The 25565-nt window shown below is 34.0% G+C and overlaps 2 protein-coding genes across 7 annotated transcripts; one reads left to right on the top strand and one right to left on the bottom strand.

Moving 5' to 3' along the window:
- The first annotated feature begins 3979 nt into the window (after positions 1-3979).
- Positions 3980-14718, top strand: LOC141672626 (glycerophosphodiester phosphodiesterase GDPD4). Of its 2 annotated transcripts, XM_074479279.1 has the most exons (9): positions 3980-4254; positions 6138-6224; positions 8103-8200; positions 10047-10107; positions 12075-12155; positions 12326-12418; positions 13706-13795; positions 13950-14077; positions 14167-14718. In XM_074479279.1, exons 1-9 carry the CDS (start codon positions 4117-4119, stop codon positions 14348-14350), a joined length of 960 nt encoding a protein of 319 aa, XP_074335380.1. In that variant the 5' UTR covers positions 3980-4116; the 3' UTR covers positions 14351-14718. The 2 variants fall into 2 exon arrangements, with proteins under 2 accessions (XP_074335380.1, XP_074335381.1); XM_074479280.1 differs by lacking the exon at positions 12326-12418 and having other exon boundaries at positions 3982-4254.
- Positions 14719-18538: 3820 nt separating this feature from the next.
- Positions 18539-24399, bottom strand: LOC141671852 (SUN domain-containing protein 4). Of its 5 annotated transcripts, none has more exons than XM_074478244.1 (6): positions 24191-24395; positions 23054-23285; positions 21946-22092; positions 20294-21624; positions 20047-20132; positions 18539-18800 (listed from the first exon to the last, which is right to left on the bottom strand). In XM_074478244.1, exons 2-6 carry the CDS (start codon positions 23214-23216, stop codon positions 18575-18577), a joined length of 1953 nt encoding a protein of 650 aa, XP_074334345.1. In that variant the 5' UTR covers positions 23217-23285; positions 24191-24395; the 3' UTR covers positions 18539-18574. The 5 variants fall into 5 exon arrangements, 4 of the variants coding, with proteins under 4 accessions (XP_074334345.1, XP_074334348.1, XP_074334347.1 ...); XM_074478247.1 differs by lacking the exon at positions 24191-24395 and adding an exon at positions 23982-24085; XM_074478246.1 differs by lacking the exon at positions 24191-24395 and adding an exon at positions 23455-23680.
- Positions 24400-25565: the final 1166 nt, after the last annotated feature.

Raw genomic sequence — 25565 nt, 5'->3', positions numbered from 1 at the left:
CACACAACAAAAAATAACATCAGTTCACGAAAGTAATAAGGAAATATTTAGAAATTACAATATAAGGTATCGTCGAGGAACTATTACCACACACTCTTCCTCTTCGGGATATTTAGCGTTGTAGTTCATAGGATCAAGTACCATCACGCCCCATTCCTTCACTAGAAAATACCATGAGAAACCAATGGTTCTAGTTCACGTTCACGGGAAGAAATATGTAGTCCACCTGGTTAATTCGTGAACCTACCCCACAACTCGCCCAATTAAGAAAGAAATGTAAGGTCCTCGCAGAATAGGGACGTGATTAGTCCACTTTCTTCGCCAACTCCGTAAAAAGTGGATCCATAAAGTAGTATAAAGGCATCCTCAGATACACCCCCGCGACAGCTATGGCCTCCTCACGATCACGCAACAACCACTGCAAGAAATAGGTTATACCATAAATGAAATAAAAAGAACAACATAAATGAAAGAAGGTCAAAGATTATACCATGTAGGCATATATGATCCTATCATCTAGCCATCATTTGGGTTCAAAACTCTGCATAACACTTGTGTCCAAGGTCCACTTAAGATCGTGTTTAATAGGACCACTCCCGGGCAAACCACCCCATCCCAAATCCCTCCTAATAGCGTCCATCCTCTCCCACTTTAGTCTCTTATTTATCTCCCATTTCTCTTCCATAGGGTGGCGGATATCCATCTTCTCAACCCTCGAAGACGACCCTGCTGCAAATACAGATGCTTGTGTCGGGACCTGTGACACCTGCTGAGACGGATGTGTAATATCAATTACATCGGCCTCTCGAGTCTCTCTAACTATAAGCCTCATCGCCTCGGGAGAACGATGAACATGCTGGAATACTGGAGCCATATATGCCGGACCTCTAACATCCTGCATGAATCGACAGTACGGCTCGAGAAACATAGGGGCAATCCTCCCAAACTCCTGCTCATACTCAGGGGGAATGCTACTATCCATAGCTTGCAGACATGCCAACCCCTTCTGTATCTGCAAAATACATTTGTGGCAGATAATCAGATGTTACTATAATGCAAAGGAGGAAACAATTCTAAAAAATATCGGGGAAATAATTATTAACAAACTTACAAGGTCAGATGCCTGGGTGTTGTTAAACAACTCCCGGGTGATGTATTGTGGCTCTGGCAATGGTTGTAGCTTCCCAACATGCATCCGTGCAATGCCTGAGTACCACTACATGTAGCTTGTGTCATCTACTGCGTCTAGCTGATGAGCAACTACAACCTCGGGGTGCTGACTAAAACGGGTCCACTCACCAATCTTAACAAACCATATACCCCTCCAGTCATATGGATTAAACGGAATCATAGGCTTTCTATACTCTGTCATGTTAACAGGTGACTGTGGAATACCCTGTCTGAACCCGAAATGTCTCATCACCCTATCAGAATGCTGATACTCAACAACATCATATCATAGCACTGGAATCCTGGAAAGACCAAAGAAATGAGTCTCCCAATCCTCAGCCGATATGTCATGATCCCCATCTGAATCCTCCTCCACCTCATAAAAGTGGGCATACGGCATCCACGCCACAATATCAACTGCAACTCCATCAAACTCGCCTCTATAATGTGGCAAACTATGATGAGGCGCCAATCTACTATCATGCCTACCTATAGCCCATTTCCTCTTAACAACAATCCCAATCCTAGGAACATCCTCATCCATAGGATCATCAAGAACAACATCAGCCTGCACCTTACCCTTCCCTCCCTTTCCCCTACCCTTACCTCTAACCTCCTTCACCTCCGTCACCTTCTTCCCCCTAACCTCCTTCCCCTGCTTCCCTTTCACCTCCTTCCCCTTCACCTCTTTCCCCTTCTTCCCCTTCTTCCCCTTAGGCTCCTCCCCCGCCTCCTCCTTGACCTCCTCCTCCTCATCAACAACCTCCTCAACCGGCATAGCCTAGAACTCAGCAACTGGATATGAATCCCTGATAGGATCAAGAAGAGGTCTCCCAATCAAGAAACGCTCATATGCCCACAATTGCAACAACCACGTACAATAGGAAATCCTCTTGGCCCATTTTTGTGCTGCATGCTCGAGCCCCCTGTATAGATATGAAAGAACCGCAGAAGCCCAAGACCATCTCTGCACACCCGTAAGATAGCGAAGGTGTCCAATGTACTTCGTGTGCACCGCATTCTTACTACTGGTAGGAAATAGAACAGAACCAATGACCATGAGCAAGTATGCATGTGTGTGGATAACTATCCTCCTCGGATCAGGACTCGGATAAGCCCTCTCATATCTCTTATACAACCATGTGTACTTTATGCCGGCTCTGGCCCATGCCACCTTCACCTCGTCTTCATCCAACGGCTCAAACCACTGTCTCGAAAAATACGCCAAACCACAATCCAGACCGTCACCAACTAACGAATGTCCAGCAACTGATAAACCCAAGATATAGCCAACATCCTCCAAAGTCACTGTCATTTCCCCCTGTCTCATGAAGAAGGTATTGGTCTCGGGACGCCACCTCTCCATAAGTGCCGTGACAAGCCTCGCATCATTATGTAAAACCACACCCGAATTTGCAAACACACCAAAACCAATGCTATGCAACAAGTCCATCTGTGCATCAGACAAAACCCACCTACGCATGTTCCTGTTCCCACAATAACACTCCAAAGGACCCCGCTCATATCCCTCCCAAACATCCGAACTCACATGATGGTCGTTACCAAAGATAATATCATGACTAACTAGACCCGATAATATATTATACATCCTGAAACAATAAACATGAAAACGGTTCATGTATGTATAAGTTATTCCAAGCACAACTATGAATACAAATTCAAAACCGCAATGCAAAGACTCTAATTATAGAAATCTCAAACAATATCATACACCGATTCCACATATTCAATACGGAAATGCAAAACCTCTATACTCGCAACATCCACTCGCAATTATCCAACTCGCCACATCAATACACTTAAACACAATAGTATAATAAATACAAAAACGATAGTCATAGTAAATCAAAACAATGAATCCTCAGCCACAAAATTCATAGGCTGTCATATATATACACCATCATATATACACTTAAACACGATCAAAATTCAAAAACCACGATTATATATACACTTAAACCAGACAACCTGATTTTGCCTTTTGGAACATCAAACAATTCACAATCTGAGATGCTACGAAACAAAACATCCTATAATCCAAAAATAGGATCAAAATTCACAACTCAGGGAATATGCCACATGATCAAAATTCAAATCCACTATCAAAATTCAAAATTCACAAACACAATCGAATATATACACAATCACAGTCGAATATATACAATTAAACGCGATCGAATATACACAGAATCACAATCATAAATACAACTATTTGTAGAACCCTAGAATATGAAAAAACATTGAAATTGGTGTGTAGAACGAACCTTAGAGACTGGGAAATTGAAGGAAGCATGAAGAAGAACTAAATCGATGTTGATCGCCTTAAAATCGAGAGTAAATCGCCTAACAATCACCTTCAAATCGCCTCTATATATAATTTAGGTTAAAACTGCTAAATGGGTCGTTTCAACCCGTTAAATTAGTTTCCCAGACCTTCCGCGTATTATACGCGGAAGGTAATTAAAGGTAAAAAGGTAATTACTCGTTCCACGCTTATTTTACGCGGAAATGCAGTATTCCGCGGTTATTTTACGCGGACAGGGGAATTTTTTTTAAATCCTGACCGTTGGATGAAAGAAAGTGATGTGTTGGTTAACAGCGGACATTATAATTATTTAATAAACACTCCCGAATTCTGGCAGGATCCCGTTTTCGGTGTAGATCGAAAAAGAAAGAAATCCCCGCTCGGGCTTCGGGCGGGCCAGTAGCTAAAAGCCTCCCGGACCGTCAAGGACCCTACACCCATCCCCGTAGCCATACGGGTCGGATCCTGTAAATCCATAACGGGGGCAGGAAAAAGTCACCCATCCCAGGCACAAAATAGTAGGAAGTGACAACAACAAACCTACACTACTCCCACAAAGAGAAACCCTACTAGTATATTTATGTGTGTAGATTCACTCTGAAGCTGGTGAGTGAGTAATAATGATGCGTACTAGAAACCCGAGGCCGAGACTCCGACCCGCCCGGAAATATAAATTCCGTTACATTCTCTACGCACTTGCTTTCTTCGCTATTGTTCCCCCTGTTTTCTTCCATTTCAAACTCAAACACTTCCAAAAGGTATTTGCTAATTATGCGCTGATGGCGCCAATGTGTATCGTAGATCTTTACGGAAACGATTAGTAATTGTTATTATGTTAATCTAATTACTAGAAATTAAGTCTCGAGTGCGATTTCCCGTTTTTTTTTGAATGAAATGAATGTGAATTTTGTTGTTTGTTTATATTTTCGGCTTGTGTCAGAACTGTAATTGTAGGTATTGTTTGATTTTTCGATGCCTAGTTTGCCATAATTTGACAGTTAATAATTTTATGACAAGTAGTGAAATGAAGTATTTACGAGTGAGTTTGTTTAGGCTTTTGTGTATTGTTGTAGTGTTTTTCATTGAGGTGTCTTACGAATGAATACACATGTAATATGAATAGAATTAGAGAAGATGATTGTAGCGGATGGTTTGCAGTAGAATTGTGAGCTGATCAAGTTTAGTTAAATCTAGATTCTCGAGGTTTTAGGGTTTAAAGCCTAAGCATACAGGGGAACGTAGAAAAAATTGGATGAAAGAAGCAGCTGAGAGAGAAATGAAAGGAGAAAATGGTGGATGAAAACTGTGACTTGCTGGAAAACAATGAGTTATCCCTAGATCTTTAGGAGTGAGGTGAGTTAGCAGAAAAAGTGACATAAGCCTACATATTTTAATTTAACTATCGTATCGCATGTGAAAGGAGTTTTAGTTATCTATGATGGGAATATTTTTGACACCAAAATTGGATATTCATAATTGTATTCAAACATTTTAATTATATTTATTATAAAATAATAATTTTTTTTTGTTTAGTACTTTATTTTATATGTGGGGTCTATATCTACTACAGTATTTATAAGTGTTCATAGATTTTGAGTAATAAACCAAGAAGTTAAATGACTATGGTATATTAGGTTTTCTTCGGTAGGGCTAGCCTACATGTAATCTCCTGCATAATCAACAGCGTAGACGTTAACTGGTTATTGAAATTGAGATTCATATGGGGAGTGATCCAAACACTTTTCGTCCTTCTGCATTGGGAAGTTATTGGTGGTAGTGGTTCTTTAGCACTTGAAATCACCCTAGCATTCTTCTTGGTTTCTTTACTTTCTTCATCAATTATTAAACTATTCAAGAATTTTGGTTTTAGAAATTCAGAGATTTATAAAGTAGGCCATCTAATATAGTTCACGAAAAACACTAGACTATTTTTTTCTGAAGCATTGTAATTGTTCATTGTGGTCTAATATTGTTCAATAATGAAGAAGAAAAATTAAAGTGAGGAAAAGGAAAAAGAGAAAAGGGAAAATATTGCGAACCAATGACCTCTTAGTCAAGCGATATCTCCCTTGCTCCCTCTACAGGATGTCGAGATTTGAACCCTGTCAAAGACAAGGTGGGCGTATTTAATTATAAAGAAAAAGAAACTGCAATGTTGTTGTCTTCCTTCAATGGAGGAATCAGTACCCAATTTACTCACCCAGCATTCACTATTGGTTTTTTAGATAAAATTTACTTCTCCAACTAAACTATATATAATAAGTTTAATGCTGATAGATATATGTCACTCTCTCTCCGGTTCAGGTCACACTTATATGTTTATGTTCATTTTCTATGCAGTTATTTTCATTTTGGTATTGTAGTGTCTTTTACTTCTATAGAAACATATAATACATGAGTGGTTTATGGAATTATGCCAAAAAAATGACTTAGATGATAAAGCACTTAAAAATATTGAGGGAGGTGCCGGGGATAAGCAGAGAACATGTTTTCTGAACCACGTGCTTGAAATGGTAGTATATATATATATATATATAACGTTATCACTTCTGATAAACTTGATGCAGATTCATTTAGCTTATCTATATATTTATGTATAAGAGTTTCCGGTACTGAACTTAATTTGCCAATATCAATGCAGATGCAAATGAAAAAGTGTAGTTGGTTGAGTAGTCCTCCCCTAGTATGTGCTCATGGTGGTGATTCCTCCCGTGCCTTCCCAAACACTGTATGTACCTTTTGCTATGCTCATTGGCATTGCAATATGTTAGTTTTTTTGGGAACTAGTTAATAAATTGAAAGTTTATATTGCATACTAACGTTCTTTTGCGTCTATTTTGCATTTAATTGTTTGGAAAAATTGCAACTATCCCATAGTAGTTTTGACTTAGGGCCCATTTGATAACAACTGAATGAATCAAAATTTTCTGGACGAGTGAGAAATTGTTATTCAGATCATTTGTTTGGCTTTCCTAAACTTATGGACGATCCATAATTGTCTGGACCAGTTACTCATTTTTTGCTCTCTGAACCAGTCCATTGATGTCCATTGATGCTTGAAGTTACGTCAGGCTAGTTACATTCAATCTCTTTTTTATTTAAGTGGGTGATTACTTGTAACTAGATATCACAAATATTTTCTTACAAAATATTTCTATTTATCTATAAAATTATATTTGAGTATTTTGATTATGTATTTGCTTTTTTCTAATACATTAAAGACATTATATATATCTTGCATTAATTTTCATGATGTTATTAAAAATATTATACATATTGGTCCTCTTGAATCATATATTATGTAATGGTTCAGATTTATCAAACCATGAACCACCATTACAAATTAACGGTTCAGAAATTGTATTCATTCAGAAATATTAACTATTCAGATTAAATGATTCAGATTTATCAAATGAGCCCTTAGTAATGCTAATATTAGGTACTAGAAAATTATTTAGTGCTTATCTTTCAGTTATTTTTATATATTTGTTAAATATATATGAGATGGTAGTTCATATTAGGTGCTTTGTTCTAGTCGTCTTTTCACATCATACACCAATGAAATTTAATAACTTTACAAAGTTGAGTATTTTATAAATAATTGACACCTTACCTTGAGTTGGTTTCTCTTGAAAATCAGTTCGTTTTACTCCTTAATCTTACAGTCTGTGGGATTTGGAACTGCTAATATTTCTAGGCCACAACTTTAACTTCCAAGATATTGTTGTATCATGAAAGTATGCTAACATATCTTTATGATTAAAGTATGTTGCCTGCAACTTTATTCAGCATGATTTCCTTGATCTGTAGTTATAAAGGAAATGTCTAGAAATTTTCATGAGCTTTATCTCTTGTAAATAAACGATCAAATGCTTCCTGTACTCGGTTTATTGTGACACATAGCAGTAATGGTTTCATGTTTCTAGTTCATTAAGCATGCAGAGGAGATTAGGTTCCTAGACTCTAGTCTCAAATCTGATTTTTCTATCTAATCTGCAATGTCGGCGTGTGAAGAATCCAAAAGTATAAGGTGTTTTTACCTTGTTATTCACCAACTTACAGTTCATTTAGTCCTTTATGCTTGGCCTTACTTCATGCTCCTGTACTCATATGAAATCAGTAGGCAAAGCTTATTAAGACTCAAATCTATTTAAACTTGACTACTTAATGATTCTGATTGATACTGGGATAGCTTCAGTCTAATTATTACAAAGTTTTTCAGCTTGTTTATTTTGCAATCAATACAAGATAAATGTGTATATGTTACATACATATATTTATTGAAACATGTTAGATATCATAACTAGCTAGATTCTTTACATTAAAATTGTAACTTGCATAAATATGTTTCTTCTATGTCAGTTGAGGCACTGAAATTGGAGTAAGTAGTGATGTACGGTCATGGAAATATATCTACTATATATTGTACTTGAAATTGGAGGAAGTAGTACTATATATTCTCGAAAAATTGCTTTAAGCTTTTAATTTATCAAAGAAAAAAGAAACTTGTATCTTATACGGTTATACCCAAGATCTTGAAATTTGTCCTGTATTGCTTTCGGTGAGAACAAGTTTTAAAAAGTAATATTTGCAATTTTGCCAACAGATGGCTGCATATCATATCGCTCTTAGGTCTCAAGTGGACTGCATCGAGATTGATGTTTCTCGTTCGTCTGATGGAGTTTTATTCGCCCTTCATGATAGGTATGAATTATATGTTATTGCTGCTTGAAAATTTGCTTGATTTATGGTCCAGCAATGCACACACTCACACGTAAAGACCCAAGGCAACAGACATGTTTTCCATGATTGAAACACATTGTAGTTGAATCATATGCAAAAGCAGCCAAGCAAATAAGATATTAATCAGTAGTTTTATTTATAAAGAGGGGAAGATTTTATGAGATTTGCATATCTTCAATATAGAAGGTGCATATGAAAATAAAAGAGAATGCATGAAAGACTTAAACAAGCAAGATTTAGAGATTACCCAGGGCCAAATAATGAAAGAGATGATTAGGAGTACATCTGATTCAGTTAAAGTAGAGATTACTTCAGAACCAACTCGTTATAGTCGAGAGAAAATCTGATAACTGTATGCTTTATTATCATGATGCCATTGTTTTTGTTGGTGTTAAAACTAAGAAATATAAAATCTCATGGATTTTTAAAGAGTAAATTCCTTGGGATGATGACCCATTTGATAATAAATCGAAAGCAGGCCACTTACTTCACATTTAAATTAGGTTTCTGAGAGAAACTGTGAGGAGTTTTTACTCTTAGAACAATGTTCTTGTCTCACAATCTTATAGTAAAAATTTTGTTTTTCTTCTCCAGATTTTCGCAAATCATTTCCAAATATCAGTGTTGCGGAAAACTGTGCACAGAGTCAGCAATATGACAAATACATTTATTATATTTAAATAAATCTTTTCAAGTTACTTAGCATGCATAGGGGAAGAATTCTGTGTACACTATAATCTGTCCTTTTGTATCCTTAGTCCTTACTACATAGCTGCTGCAGTACAAAACATGTAATTATTAGTAAATTTATTAGGTACTAGCTATAACCCCTGAGATGCACGGTTTTTTAAAATTTATTTTTTTATTATTTAAATTTTATTTTATAATTTTTTAATGTACAAATATATTGTTATTTCTGATATTGTTGAAATATTATTTTTATTTTTGATAGTTTGTTATATTTTCCAACAAATATGCTGATATTGAGAAATATACGAATGTGGAATTGAATTACAATTATGCATATTAGAATATCTAATTATATCCAATCTACTATTGTATCATTATATCATATTTTGGTGTTTGAATAGTAGTTGAACAACGTAATCCTTTTATATATATGATTAGTTAAATCTTTAATCATATTCTATCTAGGATTGTATTAGGATATTGTATCACAATTGGTGTTTGAATAATAGTAGAATAATGTAATCATTTTCTATTTATGATTATATTAAAAATATGCTTATTTTAATAAGATATAATTTTAATCGTCTATTTTTTATTATATTAGATTAACGGTTGAGATTGTTTTGGCGGTATAGGACCAAAATTTTGGATAAAAAGTCCCTTGTGCTTATTATATCCTGTATAGATAATAATTGTAAGGGACTTCTTATCCAAAAATTTGGTAATGTACCGCCAAAACAATCTCAATCGTTGATCTTATAATTAAAAATATACGGTTAAGATTATATCTTATTATAATAAGTATATTTTTAATACAATCATAATTAGCTATTAAAACACCAATTGCGACATAGCTTCCTAATACAATCTGAATAGTGATTTAACCAATCATAAATATAAAAAGGTTACATTGCTCTCCTACTATTTAAAAACCAAAATATGATACAATATTACAACAGATTATGAAATAATAAAAATAATATTACAATAACGTCAGAAATAACGATATACATGTACATTAAAAAATTTTAAGAATAGATTTTAAAAAAAAGTGCATCACACGGGCTATAAACTAGTTATGTATAAAGGATATAATGTCAATTTTTTCTGCTGGCAGGGATTTGCAGCGGATATCTGGGAACAGTAGTTCAAGAGTAGGCTATATGAGCATGAAAGAGGTAAGCATTTATGTATAAATGGGGTATTATTAGTATTTTAAAATTTTGCTTCTATGACAGAGATATGTGGTCGAGCTTTGAGAAACTGTATATATGAATCTTCTGTAAAACTAGTATAACCTGTAAGATGAATATCACCACAGCATTAAACTTTGAAATCATCATTTATAATGAAACTTACCCATTGTTTCGTTTCTTTGTACTTCAGAATTTACTTATATATGCTCAAAAATCTTACCAAATAAGAAAAGGTCTACTTAAGCTTAAATATATATATGTGTGTGTGTGCACATCTTGGTTCAAGTTTGCGTCTTGCATTTCTTTAAGTATCATTTCATTCACCTCTGATGGCCTCTTACTAAGCATGCTAGAAATTTGGTGAACCAGTAGAATTGAGTTTTCATGTATGTAGTTATGTACAGAGTGTGAAAAGAATCTTATTTGAAAAGTAGTAATCTTCATGTGATGAAATATTTAATATTTATATTTACCCTCTTATTGAAATATGTGTTACCTTGAGTTTAGAAGGCATGTGATGTAGCCTAGTTTCATTGTTATCTGTGGGACTGTGACCGAGAATGGGATGCTGCTCATGTACTTATCCCTTGTGGGATGTGTGTGTCTCTGGACTAAGGTGTACTGTGTACTCCATATGCGGCATAGTGCATCTAATGCCAGATCAACGAGGAATGTGTACATGTTTTGGAGTAGGGAGTAGGGACATTAGAACAAAAGATTTGTATGATAAAATAACAAGAACTTATTATTGCATAGTGGAAAACTATATTGATGGCAATGATGGGATATTTTTTTAGTCCAGTAATAGTTATTTAGTTTGCAGGTGCGAATGACTTGGCTACTCAAAAGGGTCAAAGCCCGAGTTAAGTTGAGGCAGAGTAAGTTTAATTAATGACTAAAATACCCAAACTTAATAATATTTTTTTAGTTAGTAATACTAAACCTATTATTCTCTACAAATAAGCCATTCCATTGTTTCTATAGCATAAAATGTTAAAACATATAAATAATTACTTGATGGCATAATAGTTTTTTTTTTTAATTTAAGTGGGCTCGCACACACCACTTTGCTCCTGGAGAGCTTACATACACCACTTTGTTGGAGAAAACTTGATCTTTACTGGTGCAATAGATAAGTGTTGTGCTAAAAAAATGTTATTGGAGATTAACAAGAATAAGAATTAGAGGAAACAGAGTGCATTAAGTTCTATTGATTGCTTGCATCAATAATATAAACTGAACTTGATCTTGATGATATTACTCCTTCCCTAAAAATTAATAATGATGAAAGCAGACAACTTAATTTAAAATATCTCAGCATTTTGTTGTGCAAACAGCTCAAATTAATAGAGATAAATATCGTGGATATTTTATTTGGAATACTTTTATGATGAGGTAAATAAGAAATTTCTACTTTTCAAGCTTTGGCATGATATATATAAAGATTTATTGCGCACATACATTTCGACAATGGTTAATTATACACTCTACTATTTTCTATTGATTTCGATCTGTACATTTTTCAAAATTATGCGGGTGAAAAATCGTGGAGGTGACTATTATCTGCAGTTCAATAGCCTTGATATATCGATGTTACCGTTACAGTAACTGATTCGTGATTTTTCCCACATTAATTTTCCAGAGCTGTTAGTTTATCTATTAATTTCTGAAGTTTGGGAAATCTCGGGTTGTGCAAATGAAAATAAATGATTGTAGAAGAATGAGTAAGTTGTTTGTGCTGCGTCATGTCACGCTGATGTGTATTTCGTTGTTTTTGTGACTGTGTATGTTCATGTTAATTAGTAAGTAGTTTGTGCTAAAATTCATGCCGATTTGTATTTCCTATTTTTGTCTGTGACTCTGCGTATTTTCATGTTATCATACCAAAAAAAGTTGGATTTTTTTATTTCTAATGTTAAATGAGCGTATATTATAGCATGTGGTTGTAGATAAACGAACTTGTTCCTGATGATCCTGCGGAGTTGGAGTTTCATGATAACAAAATCCCTACTATTGAAGATGCTCTGAAGGTATGCCTTATTTTTTTCTTCTAATTTTGATTATTTGATAAGTACGTAGAGGTGTCAGAAAGACAAAAAACGTTACTTGATTTGTCATATAACTTGCATCTCATGCAAGTACACATTTTTTTGGTCATTCAGAGTAAGTGTATATATTCTAATGATAATGCGGTCTTCAGTTGGTATCAAGTTCCGTGCGGCAGATAGTTTTAGATGCAAAAGTTGGACCACCTTCATATGAGAAAGGACTTGCAAAGGATATTATAAAAATTGTAAGCTCGTTTATATTTTGTGGATTGTGTAGCTTCCTGTTACTTTGTGATTAATTCTGCGTCCTGAAATCACGTGCCTGCATGGGTAGAAAGATTCATATGATACGGATTAAATGCAATAGGTGCTAAATTTTTGACAATCAAGAAAAATACAGTGGCAAGGGTGGGGGAATGTCCAGTCACCAGTAACAGATCCTGCAGCCTAAGCTTTTGCAATATGTCGTGGAGTTATGAACCATAGTTTCTCATAGCTAATGATAGATTCTTTGCGTAGCCTGGTTTTTCCGTTAAGCTCACAAACATGGTCCTGTCGGCTGCTGCAAGATCCTAAAATGGTCTTTTTAGTGTGGCTTGTCAAGTGATGTGAGCAAGAAAATTATATATTTATGTTATGATTCAAGAATAAAGTTCATTTTACTTCATCTAGTTTAATCATATTGGTTAAGTAGATTATCCGGAGTATCCTAGGTTTATTCAGTTATGATAGTTTTTTATATGATTATGGTAGTGTTTTTATTTAATTTTGGTAGTGTGTTTATTTAATTATGGTAGTGAATTGGCATGAACAATAGTCTCTTTTGTTTAATTAGGACTAGTTATATGATTTTTCTTCTTATATAAGAAGAGTGTTATAATTTATTGAATTGAACTATCTTGATTACTAAAAAATTGTTCACTCTTAACTATTAGTTGTTATCCATTATATGTTCTCCCTTATGGTGTTGCTTCTGCAGTTGAATCACCCTTTTTGAATTCATAGTTAAACAATTTATTTATATTCAATTGTTCCTGTGCCATCAAGACTTCCTGGAATTGACGTGAGATGTAAACCACACTATTCAGGACGCATACATGCAATAGCTGGCTCTCAAGAACCGTCCTCAAATGTTCTGCAATAATTTTTGAACTCTTTGAATCATAAATTGGAAAGATATATTCTACATGGTCTACACACTTTTGCTACTATTGGTAAATATGGGAAAAATTTACCAGGCAATTTTTCTGTGTACTATTTACATTAATTAATGTTTTTTAACTTTTGGGAGTGCATAAAGCGAGTCCAAAAATCATATCCTGTCAACTTTTTTCAGCTCAATAGGACTGTAGGAGTGATAATACATTATGCTTTTTATGTAACAAATGTTGTAATGCAAATGTATCCAGTTTCCAATTTCAACGAGTAAAGCTGAGAGTTAAAATATGTCCTTTAATATGCAGACATGAAATGTACCCCCTTTTTTTTTGAAATTGCAGTGTAATGTCATTGTTATTAAATGCCTTGTGTAGGTTGAGAGGACCCACTGCAAGAATTGTCTAGTATGGGCTAAAAGTGATAACTTAGCCAGGGATGTAATGAGACTATCGTCTGATGTGATGGTTAGAACATATCCATTCCTCCTCCTGTTTTAGTTGATTATATATACATGTATTTGGATAATTGAGATTTTCTTGGCTAATTTATTGGTGATAGATATTATATACCATTGATTTTGTCCACTTCCTTGAGATGCATATATTGGTGCTTTTTCAGGTAGGCTACATTGTTATGAAGGATCCTTCAACTGGTGTCAGGACAAATTTGTTGAGGATTAGCGGTGCTGGTGTGGTTGGTGTTTTCCACCAGTTAATTGACAAGAATCTTGTTAAAGTTCTGCACGGGTATGGATTTATAAATTATCAGATTGAAATTACATTCTCATGCATACTTGCATCTAATCTGTCCACGTCCTACATGCTGAATTCAACAGGAGAAACAAGAAGGTATTTGCATGGACAGTTGATGACAGATTTGCAATGCAGAAGATGTTGCACGAAAATGTTGATGCTATCGTCACAGGCAACCCCACCTTACTGCAGCGTCTAATGCAAGACACGAGAACACAATGCCTTGAGGAGGGTTTCTCGTTTAGTCGTGGAGATTTCAACATCTGAGGCAGAATCCACAAATATTTCTACTGACGAGTTCAAGGGAAGATATTTGCAAGATCCTTCCGTTGCTCACTTCAATCAGAATGTGTTACTTAATCTATCCGAGTACTGACATTATAACTGTCCACATTGATCATATCATTGTTTGTATTGCTAAATTTGGCGATACCATTTTTACCATAAATATAAAATGTGTTTTGAAGCCCGGAAAAACAATTTTGACGAACAGACGATGTTATTTACTAATTTCCTGGTGTGATGGTGCCCTGTTCATATATTATGTAAAATGTTAAAGAAATTGTATTCAAAATACCATTTAATCCATGTACTTCTAACTATAAATTTGGGAACTAATGAGCATTTTGTGGGGTTGCCGAATTTGAATGCTTTTAACATTCAAGCTGATTTGATTGTGCCAAAACAAAACTATAATGTACTAAACAGTTTACCAATTTTAAAGAGCTGCGAGATGGTCAGTGGTCGGTGCAACGTGCAAATACTCATTTATATCATCACCTATTCACCTCGTGAGATTAATACGCTGTATTGCTCTCTGTGATATTGTGGAATCCCCACTTGAACATCAGGATTGGAAAGCATTTATTTTACTCTAGCAGTATTCTAGAAATAATACTTAGCAAAGAAAAACTGAAAATTATACCAACTAAAAAACTAAAAAATGTAAATACTTTAACATTAGTTTTTTCTTGAAAAGGAAGAGAAATAGTTCCGAATAATGATTTTTAATCTCACAATTTGAGAGTAAATGATATAAAATGTCATAAAATAGGAAACTGGCCCTTACTATCTCAAATTAAAGCATCATTTAGTTGATACTGTGTTTTATTATTGGGCCTGCAGAAACTTCTGTGTTTTGTTATGGGATGTGTTTATGTCTGTAATTACATGCGACTATCTCCACTATAGACAGAATAACCCCAAGCGTCAGGACGGGCTTGCAGAAATTTAAAAATAACGCATTTTGTACATGCTAGTTCGAAAATACATCATTTCTATTAACGCAACTTTTATATACGTTTTTATTTTTTTTTTTAATTTCTATAAAATTTATTTGTATATTCAAAAATTAATATCAACGTAAATAAAAAATGCGTTTTTAAAAATGTAAATATACGTTTTTAAGTGAAAAAAACGGTCATTTTTATGAGGACGCTACATCATATATGGTACCTTTAGTTTAAAGTATATTAAATTGTTTTATTATTCAAGTAACTCTAAATTACATAATTGAATTATATCGAAATAAATTGTGTACTCATGCTCGTGAAAATATCAAGGAAAAAGGTCATATAAATCATATATGCTGCTGATTGGTATGAGTTGATGATTGATTGAATGATATTTAATGAATTGATGATTAATTAATTAATTAATTAATTAATTTTAAGATGAACTAACAATTCGATTTACTCCCTCTACTATTTTAATTGACATTTTATCTTTTGATATACATTTTTAAGTGTTCTTATGGCAATAACTAATTATTTTCAATTACTTTTGTTTTTGTATATATTTTTTATTAATAAAAGAAATTTGAAAAATATTAATATTATATGTACAAGCAAACCCACATAAAAATGTATAAAAAAAAATTGCCAAATATCTAAATTAAGTGAAACATCTCCGAGTGGTTTTTAGTTTTTTTGTCTAGTTTATTATGTTGATTCATGTACTGGACTAGTAAGTTATTGGTTTAAGATATTTTCTCTGGGCTGGGCTGGGCTGGATTACCTTCTGGGTTCAATTCGAAATCAAATAGTAAATTCGAGACCTTTTTTTGTCGCGCCCAATAAAGTTTGGGATTAGGAAAGCATCCGCCCTAACTTTGGCCTATATTTATAAAAAATAACTTGTAAAATCTCTCTGTGATCTCTCTCCCGGTCTCTCTAATCTCTCTCTGTCCTCTCTCTCCCGGTCTCTCCAATCTCTCTCTCGGTGGTGATGGAGCAAGCCATGGTGAAGCTCAAGCAGTTTCAGAATCTGTCCCTCTCCCCTCCGCAACCCCCGGAGGAAGAGAAGCTTTACTCTCTCCCTCTTCGACTCTCTTTTCCTCAAGGTGAGTTTCTCGAGATGGAGAAACTGAAACCTCCAGAGAAGCAGTTTCACAATATATCAGTTACCTTTTCCTCCAGGTGGCGAAGGACTGTCGCTGACGGTACTTTTCATATTTTCTACCCACTTTGCTCCAATACTATAATATTCGAAACCTGAGGAGCTTATATAAATATGTTCTATTTTACTAGTGAAATCTGTGAAGTAATTTTGGTATTGTGTTGTGATGTGCAGTAGCTAAGGCTTTTGACAGAAATGCAAGGGCCATGCAACTCATTGTCTGGGGTCCTGAAATATTGCCAATCAAAGTTGTGAATACTACAACCACATTCATCCCACCTCCTAAAGGTATGTACCTTGTTTCTATAATTTTAACATTTTTCTTATCAGATGCTTTTTTACTTTTTAGTGTGGTTATATTCTTGTGCAAATATTTGACATGCTTCAGATAATGAAGGTGTTAGGATCAAACTGTCTGATATTAGATCATTCACGTTAGAATAGCCTTGGGTTGTGAAGTTTAATATATTTTTACTATCCCATATTCTGATCTGCAGTATATTCTCAAACTAACTAATTTATGTTTTGTTGTTGGTGAGGATGCAACCATGCATGCAGTACTGAGTTGATATATCACGGGAGAGTTGTTGAGCTCATCGGCACCATTGAGTTGGTTGAGCAGATGATTTCAGATTACGATGGTTCTGGGGTCGACATTGAGTATAAAATTGTGTTCTAGGGGGCCAGATACCGCGAGCTGGTGCAAGCTTAGAGTAAATTATGTCCTCAGGGCTGAGGTTTAAGTTAAATGTTACTACTAGTAATTTATGAAATGTACTTTCTTGGTTTGTAGGTACATTATGGTGATATTGAATTCAGACAACATTGAGTTCACCTTCCATACTTGATAAGTTATAACCCATCTGTAAGAATTCAAATAACTTTTGTCTACATATATCCAAAATCCGTGTTTGGGTTGAAACTCAAATCGGGTGATACCAGTAGAGACAAGACCGTAGAATGGTGTTGAAACTGACCTTCATTAGATACTCTGACAGGTTGTGGCACAAACACATGAAAAATGGAAAAATCTGAATACTGAAAATTCAAACTGTCTTTCTGGGCACACATTAATCACTAACTCCAATAAAAATGAGCTCTTTTTATTGGTGGAATTGATGTGAATGCAGGGAGGCCATTAACATTTATTATTCAACCACCAATAAGAAGAACCCATTTTTATGGAAGTTAGTGACTATTGTGTTTGCTTGTGTTCGCTTGGGCACACCATAGAAAATCCCAAATTCAAAGGCTAAATGAAAATTCCACAATCATTAGAAGCTTCTTAGGGAGTCAAACTACCAACCATTTCAAATCCTCTTCAAATCCTCGTTATTAGAGCATCTTTAATAGAGATTGTTAACAAAATTGTCAAACCATGATAAATTATTAAATATATTATTTTTTAATTTTCTCTCACATCCATGTCACTCTTGTCAACATTTATTAAAATTTTGCTCCAATAGTTAAGCAACTTTAAAGGTCGCCCATGTAGTCCCTTTATATTAATTTTATATTTAGTTCCATATAAAAGTAGATTGAATAATATACACTTTAGATGTTTTTTATGACTTTTTGCTAATTTAGAAAGTTGCCAAGGGGTTGCCAAATTTTGACAACCTTTGTAGGCAACCTTAATTTGGCAACCTTTGTAGGCAACCTTTTGGCAACCTCCCAACTCATTTATATTATCCCCTATTCACCTGTCAAGCATTCGTGAGATTTATATTATGGAATCCCCACTGGAACATGACGACCGGAAAGCATTTGTTTTACTCTAGCAGTATCGTTAAAAGGAAATTGCTCTTTATGGTCTTTTTATTTTATAATTAATTGCAATTTGGATTCCATCACAACAACATATACGAATATCCATAGTATTCTATAACAATTACAAGTTTGAGCAATACGTACCTTTCACATCTAGGCGCAGAAAATACTGTAATTGCAAACGGAGAACCTATGATGTATGGACTGTTAAACATGGGTAACGATTATAACTGGAAAAGGAATACTTCAGGCAACTAACACAAGTTTAGTCAATGATGTATTTTCGTCTATATATAATCATATTTGATGCTTTTGCATAAATTATTATAAGGAAATGATTATAATTATAGTACAAGTACAAAATAGTACAAAATACCAGGAAGACCTCTCCGAACAAAATTTCCTGGGTTGTGATCTGTAAAAACTTGACAATGTATCTATGAATAGCCTTGAAAGGGCTACAATCCCAAAAACTATGCACACAAGAAAGACAACAATTCCTTTATTCTCCATATGTATCTGCCGCTGCCGAACCTTTTCCACCTCCATTCTGCATGAACGTACATAAAGGAACATTCAAATTTCGCAATCCAGAAAAAATAAAAGGTTTTTTGGGGATTGTTAATAAAAAGTATTTAAAAATCAAAAGGCACAAGTCAAATGCGTTCTTTAGTCTCCTCATGATTTTGAAAGTACTATAATGAAATGTTATTTTAATAGAATTATATAGACCGATATAGCAATTCACTAAAATATTACATTGAAAAAGGAAAAGTCACCGGGGCCGATAAAGTATAAGGAAAACAATGATCCTGACAATGGGGATGAAATTGATATTTAAGCTGACCTAATTAGTTAAAAGTGGGAAAAGCAAATAGAATTTCAAATTAGTGGTAGCTCAGTGATTTTTAATTTTGTTGGACCCGCTTAAAAAAAGCAGTTTTCTGTTCTTCCCAACAATTTTTTTTTCGGTTCACTCATTGGAGTGAAGTCATAACAAGGTAGCAGAAAGCAGGGATCTGTCCATCTCCACATAGAAGACCACTGCTCCAAGTATAATTCTAAAGGAACCAAAAGGCAGCAACTCTGATAGAAGTCAATTTAATCCATTTTTCACAATTATTCAACTCATATCGTCACTCAGTAATTTGCTATCATCAGTATCCCTTCCTATATTAGTTGACCATTTAGCATACTTTAGGCTTAAAATTATAAATAAATAAAAAGCTGCCAGGCATACAGCCACATTAAAAAAAACAGATCTTCATTTTCCAAGCAGATGTCAAACTCTTACCAAAGGTGGCAGCATCTTAAAAAGGAAATTAGCCAAGTGTAAGTGACAAAAGCTATTTTCTATCCATCAAACTATTAATGGGAGATATGGAAACAATATATATGACTATTTGTCTAGTATCTGCATCCTAAAGTGAAAGTTCAAAAAAGAAAACTGGATACGTGGTAAGGTTGATTAGACTTTAAAGTTGGCTGCATTTAGAAAATAAACCATACATAGAAAAATATAACATAGGATTTTTTATTTTTGATCTGGCATTTAGTAAGGGTGACTAAGGATGGCTTTGTATATAATTTTAAACTATTTGGGCCAATTTTGGGCCACTCCGGTCAATTCTGTATATAGAGGCTTCATGTGTCTAATGTGGTTGATTTTGGGGTTTGATCACATAATTTAGGCGGTTTCATGTGAAAGACAGCTTGCTCTCTGAAGTATCAAGGAAGAGGGAAAGAGATAATCTATAGAAATATATATACATGTAGACACTTGAAAAGAAACCAACCTGAGAACAGCATTTCCCTTCACCATATCTTCCAGCTGTAAGGAAACAAATGATTTCCAAGATACAAGATCTTCGACCTCTTTCATCTGAAGGAACAACCAGAAAGCTTAAATTAAGACCACTGGAAGTAAAATGTAATTAAATTATTAGGAAAGCTTATTTAACCTGATGTCAATGGCTACTTTTCAAAACAATCAAAGATTTTCAGTTTCAAGTGAATTTCAGAACTACATAAAAAAACACGAACCATGGCCTCCTTGTGGTCAAACAAACTCCTTATATCTGCTCTGACTTTCTCCATAAGAACATCCTTTTCTCCGATTTCCTTGTCAAATTCTTTGAAGATGTTCCCATATCTCGAACTTAATTCCTCCAGAAATCTCTCCAACACTGACAAATTTACATCAAGTGATCTAACTTTTTGCATGAGTATCTTCAGAACACTGTCTCCTGGCATCCTGCTAACCTGTTGATGCCGAGTATCTTCTGTAGGGTCAGGCTTATCCATCAATGTACCTTCTTGTTTGACATCTGAATTTTCAAGTTGCTGTTTAGATTCCACTTCATAACTTATATCATGATTTTGGTCACCCTCGGTGACCGCTTGTTTGGTGAACACTGATTTCTGCTCAGTACTAACTTTATCAGCTGGAAACAGTTTATCTTGAACCGAGACCAAGTCTTCGAGCATCTTCTCCACAGCATCGACTCCATAAACTTCTACAACACTCAGTGTGCAATAGAAGCCAGAACCATAATGACTCAAAAGGTTAAGCTTGAGATACCTCACCCATTTTGGCTCCTGAAGAACAAAACTTTGTGCGTGCTTCGCATTTGCAGCAGTAAAATTCCCAAGTTTTCCCCATGTATCTGTGGGATAAACCAAACTGCCACTTAACTCAAATTCTTTGAGATTAGATGAATAATGTTCAAAATTTGCTATTTGAATTGTATCCACCAGGGTTTCTTCTGAAAGTTCTATAACAACAAATTTCTCCTCTGCAGAACATGGATTTCGAAGGTATTTATCCTTGTCTCGGCCTAAGATGTTGGAGGCACCTTTGGCTTCCTTGTTATAGGCCAGAACTTTTGCTCCCTTTGAAGCAGAAGCATAATTATAGTCAGTCCCACCTGGCTCCACCCTATGTTTGATTCCCCCTGCCTGATCATTTACCGTTCTACTTTTAGAGTTGAGTGTTTTCTGTTTGAACTCATCAAGACCTGGGGGGACAGTATGCGACAACCTTTCTGATTTTGGCTTATTAGCTTCAGCTAGTTCAACATTTTCCAATACAGTTTTTGGAGCTTCTGGTTCAGGTTCTGCATCCAGTTTACGACTTTCGATTTCAGATTTTTGTTCTGCTCCTTCAACAGAATTCATGACAGGCTCACTAACCTGTGATTCAACGTTAGGGCCTGCTAATTCTCTCCCAGTTGTACATGTATCATCATCTTGACTAGAATCAGGTTGCATGACAGCATTATCTTCTACAGAGGCAGCAGAAAAAGACCCTTTATTTGGGCCAAGATCAACTTCATTACAAGTATTTGCACCAGCATGAACCACTTCAGATCCATCTACATTATCATCAAACATGATGTCTGGTAAGAATATATGGCTTAAAAACTTGCAATATTCAGATTTAAACATAAATATAGCATATTTAACTATGGACCCGTATATCTCAACATACTTCCATATAAAGGATATCTAAATGCTCAACAAAAATGTCACCAGTTCAACTATATGGATTTAGACCATTTATTACATCTTGAAATGTGATACGGATCGTTGTCTTTAAAAAATTATACACGCGGATGAGGAAAAACAATTGACATATATGGAGACTATGTGTATAAACCTCAAGTCAGTCAGTTGGGTCTTATACATATTATTACCTATTTTTACATAATTTATTTGGTAGACATTGATTTCATGTAGCCGCCAAGCCTTCCTTAGGTGAAGACATGATGCAATACTTCCTTTTCCTAACCAACCTGGTCGCCGCATCCAATTGATATAAGCAGTTATCGAAATGCCTATACCTGTTGATAATCTACACCCTTGAGGCCATGACAGGAATGTAAAGAGCAACAAGGGGCCCTTAAAGAGACAGTGGACACAGAAATCATGACCAAGTGCCCAAAATGGAATATTTCAGATAGTTGGCCCATTAACAGAATATAACGCATGTAGAACATGCGTTACACGCAGTAAAATATATAAAAAAAAATATGCACTTTTTAGGCGAAATTCCTCTAACTGTTGATAATCTACACACTTGAGGCCATGACAAGAATATAAATAGCAACAAAGGCCGCATTAAAGAGACAAATGACACAGAAATAGCAATCAAGTGCCCAAAAAGGAACAGTTCATATATGTATCCCATCAGTAGACTATAACGCATATAAAACATGCGTTACATGAAGTGAAATTTATAAAAAAAACAAATCATACACAATTTTGTGCGCATTAGAAAAATCCATAACACCTGTAGTCCATCAAATCCAGTCATAAATCGTTGTGTCTCGCATGTATTAGATGTGTTTCAAGGGAGCGAAAATGGGCCAACTTTATCGAATGTGCTAAATTGTGGATTTTAATTTCAGATTGTACTAGAAAGTGTCATCGCCCTCGTTAAATGGGTAGCACCGGTGCATACAAATAGTAATGCATATAAGATGAAAAAATAGTTGTCAACAATAGCAGTATCAAACAATTGACACAATATTAATCTACAAATTGTGAATATATCTAAAGCTACACATAAGTTCTTTAGCTACTGAGTGCACTCGTGAAAATCTACATCTAAGGAAATTTTACTCAATAACAGGAGGTTGTTTCAAATCAGCACATTTCAAGTAAAAAGTGAAGTAACATAATTCAAACTACATATAAATATTATCCTGTTAAAACATCTAGAGGGAACATTATAAGAACATTTTAAGATTAAAATAATACTCAATGAGGATAAAGAAAATTGAGCAAATGACTGAGACTGACCTTTATAACCATCACCATGGCCAATCCATAAGTTTAAGAGGAAGAGCAACACCCATAAAACGACAGCCAGAGAAAGAGAAACTTTATAAAATTGGTTGTTCCTTCCATAAAAGGACTGCTTCAAAGCTCTTCTTTCCAGAAGAGCTTTACGTGATCTCTGCATTGCACATCAATCCAATTTACCGTTTTATCACCGCAAAATTAGTCAAGTAGCATTTGTGGCAGGAACAACCTACACATGTAATTATATAAGAAATAAATAAATAGAAAACGAGAAGCTCTACATGGAAGATGGCAGACAACTAATCACACACACCAAGAACAATACAATCGATCATTTCTGGGACAGCATAATAAGAATCCAACATATTTGAGCATTTAAAAAAAGAGAGATTTCAAACCCAATTATAATGAATCTTTTATAGAGTCTGATGCACCAAATCCTCGCTGGAAAATAAATTTATCTAGTCGAACCCAAAATTTTAAAGTTTACACTTTGCACTCTAAAGAAACAAACACGCAAACGTAATCCTGACACTGAACGATTTCGTAACAACATTCAAATCTTTCCTCCAGCACTAACAAGTAAAGCGAAAAAAAAAACATAAATTGCTAACATCCAATCCGATTCATAATACATATACATTTAAATTGCTTACAAAATTCACTTATAACAAAAGTCCCCATGTTTCTAGAACCCGATAAATAGTGTATGATAGCTACTATAATTAAAAGATACATCACCTTAGTAGCAAAGTCATTCATTTACCACACTTTCAATACAAGCTACACTATTTCAACAAACAAAAGCCTAATACATAAAATCACTTCTTTCACTAATCTTATAATCACAAACAATCCCACTTGAATTTCGATACGAAAAATCAATCAGAAACACTAAAAATGACAAATTTAAGCCAAATCAAACCTCAATTCTTGAAATTGAACACACTCAAAAATTGATCCACAAGTTCAGACAACACAAATAAACTGAATTATGCAACTGAATTATGAAAGACTACTGTATAAAATCATTACATACACACAAATGAATCTACAGATTCAAAGATATCCCAAAAACCACTCAAGAAAAAACATGTTTAAGCAATGATCTGTATAAAAAGAAATAAAAATCACCTTGAATAAGGAAAAAAAATGAGGAAACCAATAAAAACCCAGCTGGAAAATGAGAAATCTCGAGATGGGAAATGATTAAATTGCTTAAAAAAGTGATATTTAGGATCTAAAAGCGATAGATATAAATGGATTTTTCTCCTTTTCTTGACGCTTCTTCATTCATAGTATTCATATCATTATATTGTGTATGTATGTATGTATAATAATACATGTGTTGCAAGTATAATGGTGATGTGTGTTTGGTTTTATTGTAACGGTCTCTGTGCTGGCATCCACTGTGTCCGAGATCTCTCCCAGGATTTTTTTTATTTTATTTTTTGAAGTTTCGAAAATTGAAAATTTTGAATTTGGAAACTGTTGTTTTTGACTTGGGGTTAAAATTTTAAAGCGGTGGAAAAACAGCTGAATATAAAGTTAAATATGGTATTATTATGGATTATGTATTGGAAATTGACTTGTTTAGTGTGGGTAATTGGAGTAAGAAATTTATTAAATATCTTATTTTATTGAAGATATTGATATTTTTATATTCTCTTGCAAAAGATAGGAATAAGGTAGGTGTTTCAAATTGGAAAACGTAAAATAAAATATGGAATATGTCTTGGACGTTTGAATCCTTTGATTTAGATACTTTGATCATTTTTATTATTAACTTTTGATAATTAATATTTATTTATCATGATATCATATATATTTGTTCTTGTCAAAATCATGATATCATATCTAAATATGCTAATACTAAACACAGATTTGGGTAAGGTTGTAAATATTTTTATATTGACCAAATCAAGTTCTATATGATTTTTGTATTCAAAATAGTAGTTTTTATATAAAGGAGATAATGTCGCAAATAACAACTAACTTTTTTCATTTTATGCATGTTTTAGAAATTTTAATATAAGTAAATTATAATTGAAATTGAATAAATGACAATGATGAATTCATGAATGCTTATAAATTAAATAAATGTTTGAATTATAAGTCAGATTTTTTTATTAAATGCATCAAAATAAATAATTTTTAAATATAATTATCTTAATTCTTATATTTTAAGTTAAATTAACATTTAAAAATATGTTTTAAAACTAAAATTAATAAAAAAAACGGAAAATAAAAAATTAGTTAAGAAAAAGTATGTTGTTACTAATATTAAACATCAGCTTATAAGTTGGAAGTTGGATCGATAAGCACCGTTACAAAGTTGTTACATATACTTATTTATAAAATTTGTCAAACAATTACATTTATCTAATTTGTTTGAAAAGTATATGAAATGATATACAAATAGTCAAATATACAATATTTAAATTTTAATTTAACAACATATTTAACATATTCTGGACAGAAAAAGAGAAGATAAATACTTAACATATAC

Source organism: Apium graveolens, chromosome 7 (genome assembly GCF_009905375.1).
Source record: "Apium graveolens cultivar Ventura chromosome 7, ASM990537v1, whole genome shotgun sequence".
In the NCBI taxonomy this organism is placed as follows: Eukaryota; Viridiplantae; Streptophyta; class Magnoliopsida; order Apiales; family Apiaceae; genus Apium; species Apium graveolens.
The sequence above is the reverse complement of the archived record's forward strand: the minus strand, read 5'-3'. Positions and strand labels throughout refer to the sequence as shown.

Excerpts from the sequence above, each read along its gene's own strand:
- LOC141672626 (XM_074479279.1), top strand. The coding sequence starts at position 4,117 with ATGATGCGTACTAGAAACCCGAGGCCGAGACTCCGACCCGCCCGGAAA. Across the intron at positions 8,201-10,046 it reads TTATTCGCCCTTCATGATAG|GGATTTGCAGCGGATATCTG; the intron begins GTATGAATTATA and ends TTCTGCTGGCAG. Across the intron at positions 12,156-12,325 it reads CTATTGAAGATGCTCTGAAG|TTGGTATCAAGTTCCGTGCG; the intron begins GTATGCCTTATT and ends TGCGGTCTTCAG.
- LOC141671852 (XM_074478244.1), bottom strand. The coding sequence starts at position 23,216 with ATGCAGAGATCACGTAAAGCTCTTCTGGAAAGAAGAGCTTTGAAGCAG. Across the intron at positions 20,133-20,293 it reads TTGACCACAAGGAGGCCATG|ATGAAAGAGGTCGAAGATCT; the intron begins GTTCGTGTTTTT and ends TTGTTCCTTCAG. Across the intron at positions 18,801-20,046 it reads AAGGGAAATGCTGTTCTCAG|AATGGAGGTGGAAAAGGTTC; the intron begins GTTGGTTTCTTT and ends ACGTTCATGCAG.